This window comes from Canis lupus, chromosome 36 (assembly GCF_048164855.1).
Source record: "Canis lupus baileyi chromosome 36, mCanLup2.hap1, whole genome shotgun sequence".
NCBI classification, from domain to species: Eukaryota; Metazoa; Chordata; class Mammalia; order Carnivora; family Canidae; genus Canis; species Canis lupus.
Genome location: NC_132873.1, coordinates 18,615,164 through 18,631,765, shown reverse-complemented (window position 1 = coordinate 18,631,765; position 16,602 = coordinate 18,615,164). Strand labels below are relative to the sequence as shown.

At 37.8% G+C, this 16,602-nt stretch overlaps 1 protein-coding gene across 10 annotated transcripts in view; it reads right to left on the bottom strand.

The window, feature by feature from the left end:
* The window catches only part of RAPH1 (Ras association (RalGDS/AF-6) and pleckstrin homology domains 1), a 95,466-nt gene that overhangs the window by 7,592 nt on the left and 71,272 nt on the right, over positions 1-16,602 (bottom strand). For 8 of the 10 annotated variants that reach the window (XM_072812979.1, XM_072812984.1, XM_072812980.1 and 5 more), the window contains 4 exons: positions 15,894-16,004; positions 7,792-7,890; positions 6,678-6,798; positions 2,537-2,679 (listed from right to left, as the gene is read on the bottom strand). In XM_072812979.1, the coding sequence (XP_072669080.1) occupies positions 2,537-2,679; positions 6,678-6,798; positions 7,792-7,890; positions 15,894-16,004 (474 nt within the window). Of the gene's footprint in view, positions 1-2; positions 615-1,162; positions 1,239-2,536; positions 2,680-6,677; positions 6,799-7,791; positions 7,891-15,893; positions 16,005-16,602 lie in introns of those variants that run through there. The other 2 variants (XM_072812986.1, XM_072812987.1) reach the window with 2 other exon arrangements.

Sequence of the window (16,602 nt, the reverse complement as noted above, 5' to 3'; positions counted from 1 at the left end):
AGCATAAAAGGGAGGTGGGGTGGGAGAGAGAAAACACAACAAACACCAGTTACAGAGGTAAGCTTTGACTGTGTAAAACTAAACAGCAAGGAATCTGGGACATGCGAGAAAGGACTCAGCAGCAGGCCGGTGTCAGGAAGGCGAAAATTAAGACTCCCTGGCAACAAGGGCACAGGGAATTTGTTCACTCCGCAATACTCTCAAAGGGCAAGGCTGACTAACAACCTAAGAAAAATGTCCTGCAGGTCAGTGCTGGGCGGTCTGATTTCTGAGCCCTGTTTTCACACACCTGCACACTGAACCCACCCGGACTGTGGCCAGGGGGGATGTGATGGCTCGAGTTCACCTTTCAGTCCATTGCTGCATCCACATCAAGCAGATGCCATAACTGGGTTTAGGAGTGCTGGCGGAGGGCCTCCCGAGGAATGAGGATGGCTTTTTGATGCTAGCAAGCTGACACGTGAGAGTATGAGAATGTTCAGCAGGCGTGCACAGTCACACAGGAATGAATGAGCTTGACACACACACTCGTGTTCGTGTGAGACACTTGCATCCAACATGCACAGAAGTCCAGCAATGCAGGTAAAGGGGGGGCATTCTTTACATTTGTTTTACTGGAAAATACATAAAGAAATGCTTTATAAACATTACAGCAAAAGATTATAAAAATGCCATACAGAAAAAGCCAAGAGAAAATGACAGGAAACCTTAGAAAACTAAAGGAAATATATCAAGAAATGAGAGCTAGAGTTTGCCAACAACCTGCTGACCAGCCCCTCTGGGCACCTCTGGCACTGCCCGAATTAGCACATCTGGGCACCTGTGTCATGGAGCCACTCATGCATGAATGTGGTTCAAGTATTTTTGAAAAGCACAAAGGAAGGACCTTTGGTTTAATAAGTTTAGGTACATGTTTTAGGTTCTTTGAAACAAACTGTGAGGATCCAAGATAAACCATTTGTTTCCAAACTATGAATGATCTCTAATTAGCATCAAGAACGCTCAGGTTAGTAGACTAGAAGGCTCGTTACAGGGCTGAATTCTAATACCCATCAGGACACTCACATGTTTCCTTAAATACCGCACAAAGTAAAAGCATTAGTCTGCGAGACTTGGTTACAGGAGTCACCCAGGTTAATGTTTCCAAAGAACAGCCCCTGACCTTAACTTGACCCTGTCTTGGCTGCTGCAGGGGTGCAGACCTTAGCTGTGCTGGCCTTCTCATTTGGCACCTGAGGCTGAGGTAACAAAGAAACACAGGTGGGGGTCAAGACAGATGGACCATCACTGCTGCATGGCAGGGTGCACGCTCCTTCTAAAACTACCAGACCAACTATGCTGCTTCATCACAGAGCATTTGGACCTTTTATGCTTTTATGTTTCTCTTTTCTCTTGGCCTTTCATTTAATATGTACATGGTCATTAACACTATTAAAAATTCAGTAAGGGAGAAGACTTTTCTTTAAATATCAAAATTGCATAAATCTGCCTAACTACATATACAGAGTTAGTTATTAGCACCGGCTAAGGCTGTTTCATCCAAATTGATTAAGTGGGGAAAGGGAGACAGAATTAGTTCTTAAAAAGTCTGAGCCCCTGATAAGGGAGTTCAACAAACTGTCAGTGTTTTGAGAATTCAGGTCATTAGGACCAATTTTCAAGTATTTATTTCTAAGACAAAGTGTTCCACCCCCACAATGGGCTACTGATGCCTCTTGCTGAGGGGCAGTTAATATACCACATAATGCAAATAAAGGAATAAATTAAAGGAAACTATCTATTTAATTCTCATTGATGAGTGTACTTGTGTAAGTGATTCAGACCAAAGGGGAAAAAAAAATAATTATTGGGTAAAAATACAATGGTCAGGCCAGTTGTGCCACTGACCCCCAGTGATGGGTGAGCTATTCCTGCTCAGAGGGCAAGTACAGCCAGAACACAGGGCTGCCCACAGAGCTCCAGAGGCAGTCTGATGCGATGTCTCTCACCCAGACTAAAGAACTTTTATATTTCTAAATAGTTCTGCAATAATTATAACTCGTCCTTCAGTGTCATTGAACAAGCTACCATATGAAGCTCAGGGATCCAAAATTTTAAAAGGATTAATTTTAATTTAGTCTTCTGCATGTACTAAAATTTGAGAAAATTCATCATTGTGCAGAAAAATGCCAAAAAGCATAAAAGAAGATAAAGGAATGAGTCTGAATAAATTACTGAATCACGAGCAGTTTCTCTGAAACAAAGTTAGGATGCTGGCACTAAATGGTATTGCTCCATCCAAATTAATTAACAGTGAGAAGGAAGAAATCATTATTCCTTAAACATCTGAGTCATCGATAAAGTCATTAAATTGCCAGTTTGAGATCTTAGGTCATTAGAGCCAGTTCACAGATATCCCTTTCTGAAGAGAAGTCAAAGTAAAAAATACTAAAATAGGGCCAAGACAGAGTCCTAATAAAGGAATAAAAGAGCAACAAACTAAACCCATGGAACATCAGAGGCTTTTTATGTAAGTTAACATAAGTGTGCTACCTACCTTGCTGGACTCTTCCAACTGAGTGCCACGTTTCCAGGCTTCAGAGAAGATGGAGCTCACAATACTCTGGGAGCGGATGTGTCCTGCTGGCTGAGTATCAGACACTCCACTGTCAGATTGATTAGAATGATTTGACTGAGACTCTGTTTAAAACAGATTTTCAGAAATAGTATTAAATAAGTCGTTATTCCGACAGTGTGAATATGTACATTTAGAGAGCTCTTTTACACAAGATCAGATACTATGCAGAACTGCACAAGTTACTTTTACTCAACTTGTTTCATTTAAACATGGTTTGAACCTTCCTCTAGAAAACTTCCCTTATCTTAGGGCCAGTAGGAAATCTTGATTCTTTTTTAACAGTTCACCGTGACTGAGAATTACAATGAAAGGTTCGTATATACATTACTGGTAACCTGACAACCCTGAAGAGGTGTTCTTGCCTTGCCTGGAGACCAGGCTTTGGTGTAGCTGCTGCTTTGTGGTGCCAAAACCCGAATCCCTAAAAAACACTTCTCACTTGAGTGTAAGGTTGCTGGGAATGGTGGAGGATATACTGCAATCTGCCTGGCATTCCAGGTGAGGGATGTGGGGGAGATACTGTCACTGGACCCCAAGTCAGGTATAATAACCATGCAGAAGGAAGCACCTAGTCCAATGGCTGACATCTGGTAGAGATTCAGATGTTAAAGCTAGTCCCATTCAAGGACTCTGTGGAGGCGGTATTATTAGATTGCTTTATCAAGTCCAGCCAACAAGCAGTATAGAGATAATAGCCACAAACTCCTTTGGATAAAATTAAGACATACCCTCAGGCAAAAAATACAGGATAAAACCTATGCAGTTTTTTTCTTCATCATTCAATTGCTGAGTCTTTTTTAAGTCCAGTATAATTAACATAGTTATATTAGTTTCAGGTGTACAATATAGTGATTTAATAATTCTATACATTACTCAGTGCTCATCATGGTAAGTGCACTCCTTAATCCCCTCACCTCTTTCACCTCTCCCCCCCAAATCACCTCCCCCCTCCGGTAGCCATCAGTTTGTTCTTTATAGCTAAGAGTCTCTTTCTTTCTTTCCTTTGCTTGTTTGTTTTGTTTCTTAAATGCCCTATGTGAGTGAAATCATTTGGTATTGTCTTTCTCTGACTTATTTTGCTTATTAGCATAATACTCTCTAGCTCCATCCATGTTGCTGCAAATAGCAAGATTTCATTTTTTATGGCTGAACAGTAGTCCAGTTGTGTGTGTCTGTGTCTGTATCTACATCTACCACGTCTTATCCACTCATCTATTGATAGACATCTGCGCTGCTTCCATAGTTTGGCTATGCTAAAAATGCTCCCATAAACACAGGGGTGCGTACATCCTTTTGTACTAGTGTTTTTGTATTCTTTGGGTAAATACCCCTGTGGTGTGATTCCTGGATTGTAGGGTAGTTCTATTTTTAATTTTTTGAGGAATCTTGATACTGTTTTCCACAATGGCTGTGCATCAATTTGCGTTCCCACCAACAGTGCACAAGGGTTCCTTTTTCTCCACATCCTCATCAATACTTGCTTCTTGCTTTTTTTTTTTTTTTTTTTTAAGTTACAACTCCACTAGCCTCCTGCATCCCTACTTAATTACTAACCAGAACAACAGCCTATTAGATAGGAGGCTGGAACGTGTGAATCCTTGTACTCTCTTCAGCATTTATGTATATGATTTTATAATTTATATTAAAAGTCTGCATAATATTTAACACTGTATAAGGAAGGTTGATGCTGAACTAGGAAAAGGCACATCACTTCATAAAATGTGTGGAAGCACCTGCATTAAGGCTTTATGAATTTAAAAAAATATTATGGCATCTTTTTTCCTCAATCTTTCCCTTAATTTCTTTTTCTAAAATCTTATACTCTTACCCTGCCTTTCTCAATCCATCATCTCAAAGTGTCTTCCTCCTCTTTAATAAACATTTCCAGAATAGTCTTAGATTTATGGAAAAGTTGCAAAGCTAGTTAGTACAGAGTACCTATATACCTAGCATCCAATTTACCTCATTATTAACTTTCTACATTACCACGGTACATTCGTCACAACTAAGGCACTGAAACTCATACATTACTATTAACTAAACTCTAAACTTTATTTGGATTTCACTAGCTTTTCTGTAATGTCTGTGTCTGTCTGTCTGTCTATCTATTTATTTATTTAGATCCAGGATCCCATCTAGGATACGACATTACACTTAGTTGTCATGTCTCCTATGACGGTTTCTCAGGCTTTCCTTGTTTTTGATGACCTTAACAGTTCTGAGGAGTACTGGGTCAGGTATTTTACAGAATGTATCTCAGTTCTGATTTTCTCCTGTTTTTCTTTTGATTAGACTGAGTTATTAAATTTGGAGAGGAAGACCAAATTAAATTTGGAGAGGAAGAGATGGAAAGCACCAATCCCATCACATTATGTGAAGGGTACATGCTATCAATAGAACGTATTACTGAAGATACTGACCTTGATCACTTGACTAGGGTACTGTTTGTCAGGTTTCTCTACTGTAAAGTTACTTCCCCCCCTCCCCCCCCACTCAACTATCCTCTTTGGAAACAAGTCACCTTGCACAACCAAACTTAAGGAGGTAGGGAATAAGCTCCATCTCCTTGAGGGCAAAATGTCTACATAAACCATTTAGAATCTTCCACAGAGAAAATCTGTCTCTCATTCATTCATTCATTCATTCATTCAATAATGTTTATCAGTACGGACTGGTGGCTGTTAATTTTATAATTTGAATTACAATCTTATACTATGTTATTCTGTTGCTCAGACTGTTTCATCTTTGGCCCCTGCACATTTCCTCAAGTGGCTCCTGTGTCCCTTTCACACAGCTCCATCACTGTGTCTTTCGAGTCATCAGAAGCTGCTTCAGGTTCATCTTATTCTCTGCCAGGGCCCTAAAATCAGCTATTTATCAAAGAGCCCTAGTTCCTCTTTTCTGGGAAGTGGTATTAGAAAACCAAGATCAAGGTATTCTGTATTTTCATTGCTACTGAGGTGTCACAGCTCCTAGTTCTCAGGGGACAGCACTAGGAAATACATTCACGTAAATTAATCCATGTATTACACATTCTTCATTTTGCTCCTTCTTAGAGATGAGATAGTCCTACAACTTTTTAGTCAACTACTTCTTTTTGAAAAAGTCTATGTTTTTAAAATAGAATTTCCTTAGGGACACCTGGGTGGCTCAGTGGTTGAGCATCTATCTGCCTTTGACTCAGGTAATGATCCTGGCTGGGGTCCTGGGATCAAGTCCTGCATCAGGCTCCCCACAGGGAGCATGCTTCTCCCTCTGCCTATGTCTCTGTCTCTCTCTGTCAATAAATAAAAATCTAAAAAAAAAAAACAAAAAAGAATTTTCTTAAAGCATAACCAGGTAAAAACATACACTAAAAGATTAATTTATATGTTGTACTAATAAATAATGAGGGTTTGTTTGTTTCAAATACTTCCTAAAATTATTTCTTTCATGAGGTGTGATGTCGGATCAAAAAGTACTCTGCTTTTAGAGGACATAGTTATCATTCATGGAATACTATGAAGGGAAAGCAGCATTTATTTTTAAGGTGTGATAATAGCTAACTTGTTTAAAGGATGTGGGAATCTGAAAATAAGCACCTTTTGAATATCACTGATTTCTTGTGAAAACTTTAGTAAGTTTAGTAAGTTAAACAGCTTCCTTAACTGTGATACTGAACCAATTCTAGTTATTTCTACTCTGCTGAAATGTCAGGAAACCTGTGGGGAAAGCAGGTAGTTTCATCATGGATTCTGAATATGGAGACTTTCTCCAAGCAACTTTTCTATCCCCAATTATGCATCAACAGTTGTTGTTTAGCAGTATGATTGAGTTTGAAATAAACTTTACAAATATATATAACAAGACTCCTGGATTTACAACTCTATATACTGGTGTTCCATATCAAATATAGTTGTGAACTAGCCCATGATACTGTCCCCTCTAACCCCCAAAACAAAATTTATTTTATAATTTAAACATTAGGAACGGCTCTGGTTTTAAGAACCTTGCTGAAATAACCAGGCCTCCGGTCAGTCTATAGAATGTCTTCATATTGGCTTTCAGCATTTCAAAATACCTGGGATGCTTGAAGAACTGGATCCTGATTTAATGCTGGAGCTGGATAAGGAAGTCCAATCATAAGCTGACTCTGTCCTCTTCAAGGCTTCTTGATAGTTCATGTAGAGCTGTTTCCCATACTAAACAGAAGGCAGTAAATGAATACATGTGAACTTTATTGGATATGATACAGATGGACAAGAAAAGGGGATACTTTCTTGTTTACTAATTCATAGTTTACATTAAAATTAATACCTATAGTACTTCAAAAATTATTTTAATACCATTAAGTTACCATCTACTCTTATTTTTCCTCATTTTAAGAAAGGTAGCAAGAAGTTAACACTTGATTTGTTCACTATCAGTATAAAGATTTATTATTCCTAAGGCAAATTTCATTTTATAGCTACAATAAATTTTATTTTCACTTAATGCACATAAATATTCCCTTATATATTATGTGTAATCATCTTCAAGGTATCTTAAAATTTTTTTAAAAGACTTTCTTTTTTTTTAGAATGGTTTTAGATTCACAGCAAAATTGAGAGGAAGGTAGAGAAATTCCCCAAATGCCTCCTGCCACTATCTATGCACAATCTCTCTCGTTTATCAACATTCTCCACCAGAGGGTGCATTTGTTTCAATCAATGAACCTACATTAACACATAATAATCAAAATCCACAGTTTACCGCAGGTTCACTCTTGGTGTTGTACAGTCTACGAGTTTGGAGAAATGTATAATGACATGTATTCACCATTATAGTATCACCTACAGTATGAATATTTTCACTGCCCTAAAAATCCTGTGTGTCTTGCTTATTCATCCCCCTAACTCCTACCATGAGGTGATTTAAATCTCAAAAAATTTCTTTTCCTTAGGCTAAACTCTGCTATATAAGAATCATATAATGTGTTCTTCAGAGCCAAAATAAATCACTCTGATATACACAAGCATTTACCAGCAATATTATGCCATGTATACCAACCCCGCATCAAAGAAAAAAGATGTTAAGACCTAAAACTTAGGCTTCAGAAAACACTGACAAAATAATAAAATCATAAACCTGATAATCAAAACCATATCATGAAACTTCATTATCCTATCATCAAACTGAAAAAAAACCCACCCTACCTTTGCAATGCGGATACCATTGACCCACTGATGCAGGGTCCTCACATCATCACAACAAAGGTACTTGATGTACTGAGATTTCTTCTGGATCTGTGGGTGCTGCAAGAGTAAAGGCAAAGTTCAATTCAGTACCCTGAAGAACTAAAGAAAAATTCTATCAAAACTCTGTCAAAACTTAAATACATCCTGACAAGTCATAGGCTATCAGAGCTAAGGCCAAAAATAATTTATACCACTTATATGGCCATAAACCCAAATAAAATGGCCCATAAGTATTGTTACAAAATAAACTATAGAGCAGAGCCCTAGGTGGCTCAAGTTGGCGGAGACCAACTCTTTGTTGTTGTTGTTGTTAAAGGTTTTATTTATTTGAGTGAGAGACAGAGGGAGCAGGAGCAGAGTGAGAAGGAGAAACAGACTCCCCACTAAGCAGGGGACCCAACATGGAGCTCGATTTCAGGACCCTGGGATCATGACCTGAGTTGAAGACAGATGCTCAACCAATAGCCACCCTGGTGCCCCTAGGAGCCAACTCTTGATTTTGGCTCAGATTACAATCTTAGGGTTATGAGATTGAGCCCCTGCTTAGGATTCTCTTTCTCTCCCTCTCCCTCAGTCCCTCCCTCTCTAAAAAAATAAATAAAAGGGATCCCTGGGTGGTGCAGCGGTTTAGCGCCTGCCTTTGGCCCAGGGCGCGATCCTGGAGACCCGGGATCGAATCCCACGTCGGGCTCCCGGTGCATGGAGCCTGCTTCTCCCTCTGCCTGTGTCTCTGCCTCTCTCTCTCTCTCTGTGACTATCATAAATAAATAAAAAATTAAAAAAAAAAAAATAAATAAATAAAAATACATTTTAAAAACTAAAAAAAACCCCAAAACTATAAAGAAACTTGTATTTTAGGTCAAGATATGCATCTTAAAAAATACCTTCATAGCATGGCAAATCTCCAAATACCCCCTCTATATTTCAGAGACGCAAAGTCCATCAAGGTTAATAAAGTCAATAGAATTCTTCATCAAGAAGACTATGAAAAGGGAAGATTTTGATTTCACCTCAAATCCACTGGAATTAGGAATTCAGAAGACTCCAAAATGAGAGGGTGTTTGATAAAGCTTCCCAATGGATGGGGTGGGTGGAGTGCAGGGCACAGCACCTGGGCCACAAGTGGGTGCTCACACCTGATGCAGTGGTGCCCCCTGCTGTGGACTAAGCACTGCTCTGCACCCGTCTACCCTCTTAGCACATGCCCTCCAGGGAACCAGCAGTTTTTCAACTGCATCATCAGATTCAGTTTTCACAACCCAATATACTTTTCAGCAGCAGTTTGGATTGGGATGACTGACTAGACCAGCTACACAATGCAAGAGCTAGAACAGACTTAAGGTATTTTAACTGTACTGGGCCACAACCACTAGTTCCCTGGAAAGAAAAACCTTAAATCACACTTGGTTCTGGATGTAATGGTCATTAATTATTTCTCTTTTCAGTTATTCTGAAATCTTATTTTATTATTATTATTTTTAAAGGTTTTATTTATTCACAAGAGACAGAGAGAGGAGAGGGAGATGCAGAGACACAGGCAGAGGGAGAAGCAGGCTCCACACAGGGAGCCCGATGTGGGACTCAATCCTGGGACTCCAGGATGATACCCTGGGCTGAAGGCAGGCGCTAAACCGCTGAACCATCCAGGGATCCCCTGAAATTTTTTTTTAAAGGCTACATTTTACCTGAGGAAATATTTAAGATTATGTTCAATTATACGAGGCTTTAAAGATTCTCTAACCATAATTGTTGTAGAAATCCTTGCAATCAATAAAATAAGCAATTTGGATAAGTTCTTAATGCTGTAGAAATAGATGGCCACCCATATCTGTATTGTTAAAGATCAGTCTTGGGGTGCCTGGGTAGCTCAGTCAGTTAAGCACCTGACTCTTAATTTTAGCTCTGGTCATGATCTCAGGATTGTGCAATTGAGCCCTAAGTCAGACTCCATGCTAGGTATGGAGTCTGTTTAAAATTCTTGCTCTCCCTCTGCCCCTCCCTCCACCCTGCTCACTCTTGCATGTGCTAAAAAAATAATAAAATAAATCTCTCTAATCTACAATGGGAGAAATTTAAATCCATTCATTCATTTGTTCTATTGTATACATTGCTTTATAGAGCTCCCATAATAAAACATTTAATACCAAAACTGATTTAGTTATTAAAGGCTAGAGTGAAAGTTTTAAACAGTAAATCCTCAACAAAGATTGCAGCAAACAACATGGATGGAACTAGAGAGTATTATGCTAAGAGAAATAAGTCAATCAGAGAAAAGTCAAATACCACATGATTTCACTCATACATGGAATTTAAGAAACAAAACAGATGAACATGGGAAGGGAAAGAAAAATAAAATAAGATGAAAATTGAAAGGGAGGCAAATCAGAAGAAACAGTGAACTCTAGGAAACAAACTAAGGGTTGCTGGAGGGGAGTTGGATAGAGGGAAGGAATAATTGGGTGATGGGCATTAAAGAGGGCACTTGCTGTAATGAGCACGGGTGTTGTGTGTAACTGATGCACACAACTAAATTCTACTTCTGAAACTTAAAAAAAAAAAAAAAGGTTAGCTAAACACTGCTTAACAGTTTTCTCTCGAAATACTATAGGTTCCACAGCCTTCTCTTGGAATATATTCCCTCGTTCTTATTAAATCACATTACAATAAACCACCACAGCAATCTCGAAAACGCAGAGGAGGACAGGTAAAGGAAATATATTTTTCCATAGAAGAAGGAAGGGGAGTTTTATCTCATTCATTTATGCAACAGGTATTTATTAAGAACTATTTGCCAGATCTTTAAGTAGGTATTGGGATACACTGTGAGTAAAACAGAATAATTCCCAGTTCATGCAGAAGATAAAATGGGATGACTGAGAAAGGGCTTTCATATTACCAACTAGGGCTTGAAGAGTAGGTGTTTTCCACTTCCTGCATCACTCGGGCATCACCTACAGGGCAGGGTTTGGACATCTGAACAAGGGGCTACAGGACTGCTCTCAGCGTTTATTACCACTCCCTCTCTTTATGGTGATTCATAAACCATTCTTGACTTATTCCTTTCATTTCTTGAGAACAGAGTTACCTACCATGCATGGGTCTTCAACTGTAGCAGTGACCCTGCCTGTGTTCTACTCATTCTATACACTAAGGGACTGTTTTTATCAACAATATCAGACAGAATCAAAGAGAAATAATCCTCTATGCTTTTCTCCTCAATTCTCTAATGTGGGAATCCAAATAACACCACAAAGAATACTATGATAGGATTAAAATTTTTTTTTATTTATTTAGGAGAGGGAGAGAGCACACGTGCAGGCAAGCAGGGGTGGGGCAGAGGGAGACAGAAGAGAATTCTAGGCAGGCTCTGTGCTTTAGCACATATGGGGGTCATGAGCACATCTCCTGAGATCATGACCTGAACCGAAATCAAGAGTTGGACACTTAACTGAAACACCCAGGCATCCCTACGTCATGCTTAAGTATTTGCGGATCACTTGCTAGTTTAAAGTTTATCTTAGAACCCCATAACTTTTCTTTTTCAACCTCCCACCTAATAAAGGCATCCTTTCATTATGGTCACCCAGGCTCTGCACCAATTCCTCAGGCAGTTGCCTATTCCACCAATATATTATTTCATTAGAAGTGACATTTATTGGGACACCTGGCTGGCTCAGTTGGTAGAGGATGTGACTTTTGATCTTAGAATCGTGAGTTCGAGCCCTACACTGGGTGTAGAGATTACTTTTAAAAGTGGCATTTACTGAGCACTTAGTACATACCAGGCAATATACTAAATATGTCACATATATTAATTAGCTCATTCCCTCCTCAGGAAAACCCAATGAATTACATATTACATATTACAAGATATTACATATCTTCATTCTTAAAGATTCCAGAGAGAATACATAATCAAATTGTTCCCCTGAACAAATTAGTAGCTATTAAGAAAGAAAGGTCATTTCATTTTTTTAAATGATGCGGATTTGGAAAATCTGTATTCTCTGGTAAAAGGTAAAAATCCTGAGAATCAAAAAAACATTTGAGAACACAGTAAGTAATTCCAGATTACTACTATGCTAGCAGATATTGTGTAACACTCTATTCTATTACTTCTACCATTATCATATATAAAATCTTTCTTTTAAATAACAGTGTTTGAAAAGTTCATGTTCATATTCTACCTCTAAATTCTATTTTTTCCTTTTTACTTAATATACTAAAATAAATTCCTTTCCCTCATTTCTTTAGGAATGAAAATTTAGACCTGGCTAAGGTGAGCTGTATTCCAACCATTACTGTGATATATGTATTTAGCACAGGTATCCTTTAAGAAACTTAGATTCATGCATACACCTTCCAACAAGTACAGACTTCTTTCAGATAATCAATAACATATGTCCTATTTATTCCCTCATTGCCATATTTCATGAATAAGTTCTCATTTTTTAATCCTTTTTTTTAAAGATTTATTTATTTATGATAGACACACACACACACACACAGAGAGAGAGGCAGAGACACAGGCAGAGGGAGAAGCAGGCCCCATGCCGGGAGCCAGATGTGGGACTCAATCCCGGGTCTCTAGGATCGCGCCCTGGGCCAAAGGCAGGCACCAAACCGCTGAGCCACCCAGGGATCCCCAGTTCTTATCATTTTTATTACTAATTACTAATATCTCATTTTTATTAGTACCCTTAAAAAAACTAATTACTAAACAATGTGTTTTATTACTTCCTACAAGTGTATTCTATTTCCTGTATCCTGCATTTTACTGGAAGAATTCAGACTGGGTTGTTATAGCCCAAAGCTGATAAATAGGATCAGATCCCATAAATATTTACATTTGTGTAGATCTTGTGTGGCAGCATTTTTTTTGTTAGAATTCATATGCACAAGAATAAAACTACTTACATAGGCAAAATCTAGTATAGACTTTTCAAGAAAAAAAGGCATGTCTTAAATACTAATATTTGTGTGGCCTCAAGAACATTGATCCCTCTAAACCTGTTTCCATATATGAAAAATGGGGACTCTAGAACAGATCTGTGACACTGATGTGCATAGTGCTTCTAGCACAATGTCTGTCACCCTAGAGTTCTTCAATAAATGATAGCAATTATTTTTACTATTTATGCCTAATGATATAGTTTATTTCAATACCTTAAATATTTCTAAATATAAATAGGCAATATATGTGAATTTAGCTTCATTTACTTTATTAAAAGCAAATATGAAATACATAAATTATTATATAAACTAATAAAAACTCCTTAGAACAAAAATATTCCTAACCTAAGAATTCTGAGTTGCTAAAAGGATTAAAATAATAATGGTTATAATTAATTTTGGCTGTAACATATACTGGTTGCCTTCCCCACAGCTATTCCCTCTCTCCTTTCTTTCTTTCTTTTTTTTTTCTTTTTTTGATTTTATTTATTTATTTGAGAAAGTGATTGAGAGACAGAGCAAGCAAGCACAAGTGGGGGCAGGGACAGAGGGAGAAGCAGACTTCCCACTGAGCAAGGAGCCTAACATGGGGGGCTTGATCCCAGGGTCCTGAGATCATGACCTGAGCTGAAAGCAGACACCCAACTGACTGAACCACCCAGGTGCCCCACTACTTCTTTTTTTTCTTAAAGAGCTCCAATTTTGTTTGGATATATGTCTACCCCTGATTCTGAGTGGCCTAAATCGAAACACTGGAATAAACTTAATCAAGGAGGTGATAGACCATACTCCAAAAACTGTAAAACACTGATAAAAGAAATGGAAGATGATACAATGAAATGGAAAGACATCTCATGCCATGGATTGGAAGAACAGGTATTAAAATGCCCATACTACCCCAAAGCAATCTACAACTTTGATGCAACCTCTATCAAAATACTAACAGTATTTTTCACGCAACTAGAACAATACTACTAAAATTTGTATGAAACCACAAGAGACCCCAAATAGCCAAAGTACTCTTGAAAAAGAACAAAGCCGGGGTTATCATAATACCAGATTTGAAGATATACAACAAAACTGTAGTCATCAAAACAGTATGGTACTGGGCACAAAAAAAAAGACACATAGATCAATGGAACAGAAAAGAGAGTTCAGAAATAAACCCATGCTTATACAGTCAATTAATCTATACCAAAACAGGCAAGAATATACAATGGGGAAAAGACAGTCTCTTCAACAAATGATGCTGGGAAACTGAAAAGCTACATGTAAAAGAATGAAACTGGGCCACTTTCTTACAACATCCACAAAAATACACTCAAAATGGATTAATGATCTAAATATGAGACCTAAAACCATAAAACTCATAAAAGAAAACATAGGCAATAATCTCTTGGACACTGACCCTAACAATGTATTTTTGAATAGGTCTCCCCAGGCAAGGAAAACTAGAAAAAAAAAAAAAAAGACTATTGGGGCTACATCAAATAAAAAGCTTTTGCACAGCAAAGGAAATTATCAATAAAACAGAAAGGCAACCTACTGAATGGGAGAAGATATTTGCTATTGATGTGTCCATTAAGGAGTTAATATCCAAAGACCTAAAGAACTTACATAACTCAATACCCAAAAATAATCTGATCAAAAAAGGAGCAGAGGATTTGAACAGAATTTTTCCAAAGAGGACATACAGACACATGAAAAGATGCTCAACATCACTCATCATCACTCAGGGAAATGTAAATTAAAACTACAATGAGATGTCACTTTATACCTGTCAGAATGGATAAAATGAAAAACAAAAGAAATAACAAATGTGGGCAAGGACACAGAGAAAAAGGAACCCTTATGCACTGCTGGTAGGAATGTAAACTGGTGCAGCCACTGTACTAAACAGTATGGAAGTCCCTCCCCAAATTAAAAATTACCATATGATCCAGTAATTCCACCACTCGTTTTTTTTTTTTAAGATTTATTTATTTATTTATTTATTTATTTATTTATTTATTTATTTATTTATTTATTTCAGACACAGAGAGAGAGAGAGAAAGAGAGAGGCAGAGACACAGCAGAGGGAGAAGCAGGCTCCATGCAGGGAGCCCCAAAGTGGGACTCGATCCTGGGTCTCTAGGATCACACCCTGGGCTGAAGGCGGCGCTAAACTGCTGGGCCACTGGGGCTGCCCCCACTACTCGGTATTTACCCAAAGAAAATAAAAACACTAATTCAAAAAGATATATGCATCCTTATTTTTACCACACCATTATTTATAATAGCCACACTATGGAAACAACCCAAATATCCATTGCTGGATGAATGGATAAAAAAGATGTGTAACAGAGTACTACTAACCATTAAAAAAAACAGGGGGGATCTTCCCACTTGCAACAACATAGATGAACCTAGAGTATATAATGCTAAGTGAAATAAGTCAAAGACAAATACCATATGATTTCACTCATATTGTGTCTTTACCAGTTTCCCATAGATTAAAATGCACTAAAAATATCAGTTCTTAAAAAAAATAAAAATAAGAGTTCTCAAAAGCACAGATATAATCAGTGTGAGAAGCTCAAAAATCTGAATAAAGGTGGAAAACAACCTCACTAAAAGTAGCTCAGATATGCCATAATATTGGCTATCAGGGCTGTGATTTGCTGGAAAACAAGTGACAAAAATCATTTCTGGACCAGATGAGAGCCAGTCCACTTTGAAATTGGGCACAGTAACCTCTGATGGTTCTGCTGAGTAAATACAGGAAAAGAATTAAAAAATACCTATGTCCCACTTTTGGCTTTGATCTAAGTTTTCCTAAAATAAGCCTGCTATTAAATAAAAGTCTCAAATTTAAAATCTAACCTGTTTTACATATTCTGACCCAAAGCTTATCATACAGTACTCATTTCTTAGTAGCACTAATCTAATTAGGGCTAGAGTTCAACTATGGTGTAAGCACATACTTCTTTTCCTCACCATTCCTTTAAAAGCCTATAGAAAGAGCAAAACCAGTATACTTGATAGAGGTACAAACTATTCTAAAATGCCCAATAACTCACTCTATGTCTAACACCAATTAAAATTCCTAAAAAGAGAAACGAATTTACCTTTAGCACCAGACAATAATCTGTGGGTGCTTTGTATTTGTTCCGGTAATCCTGTCCATAATAAACATTGACATGATCCAGCTGGAGAAAGCACACCAGTTCCCGAGACAGCTAAGATTAAAAAAAAAAAACAACAAAAACAAAAACCCAAAATACTGAATTAACAATAACGTACAAACAAGTAAATGTCATACCTGGTAACAGGTTCTAGTTGAGAATAAAAACTTAAACAGGTGGAAACCAGTACTATTTTGCAGATGACAAGACAGTGAGATTCTCTATAAATGTGACTCCTTTTAACCCACGATGTAACAAAAAGGCAGTCCATTTCACTTACTGTCTGCCATTCACAATGAACACAGACTTGCTTGGAAAGGGTGGCATTTTAAGGAGACTCTAAATATAGTACATTAAATACAATATAGTATAATAGAACTCTGGGGAAAAAAAAGAAGAAAATATCATGTAGTTCAGTGCCCATAATGCCTATCTCAAGTACATTGATTCTCAAGTCAGGGTTTCCTTACCTTAAATAGAGGCAACAATATATGCCTCTCAGGAGGGTGACAAAACCTGGATGAGACGAGGGTTAAAGGAGTTTAAAACAGTGCTGGCCCCCACTAAACACAGAAGTGGAGCTACCAAGTGGGCCCTCAGCATGAGCATATTATCCAAGCAAGGCTGAAATGCCTTATAATCCCAGAAAGCT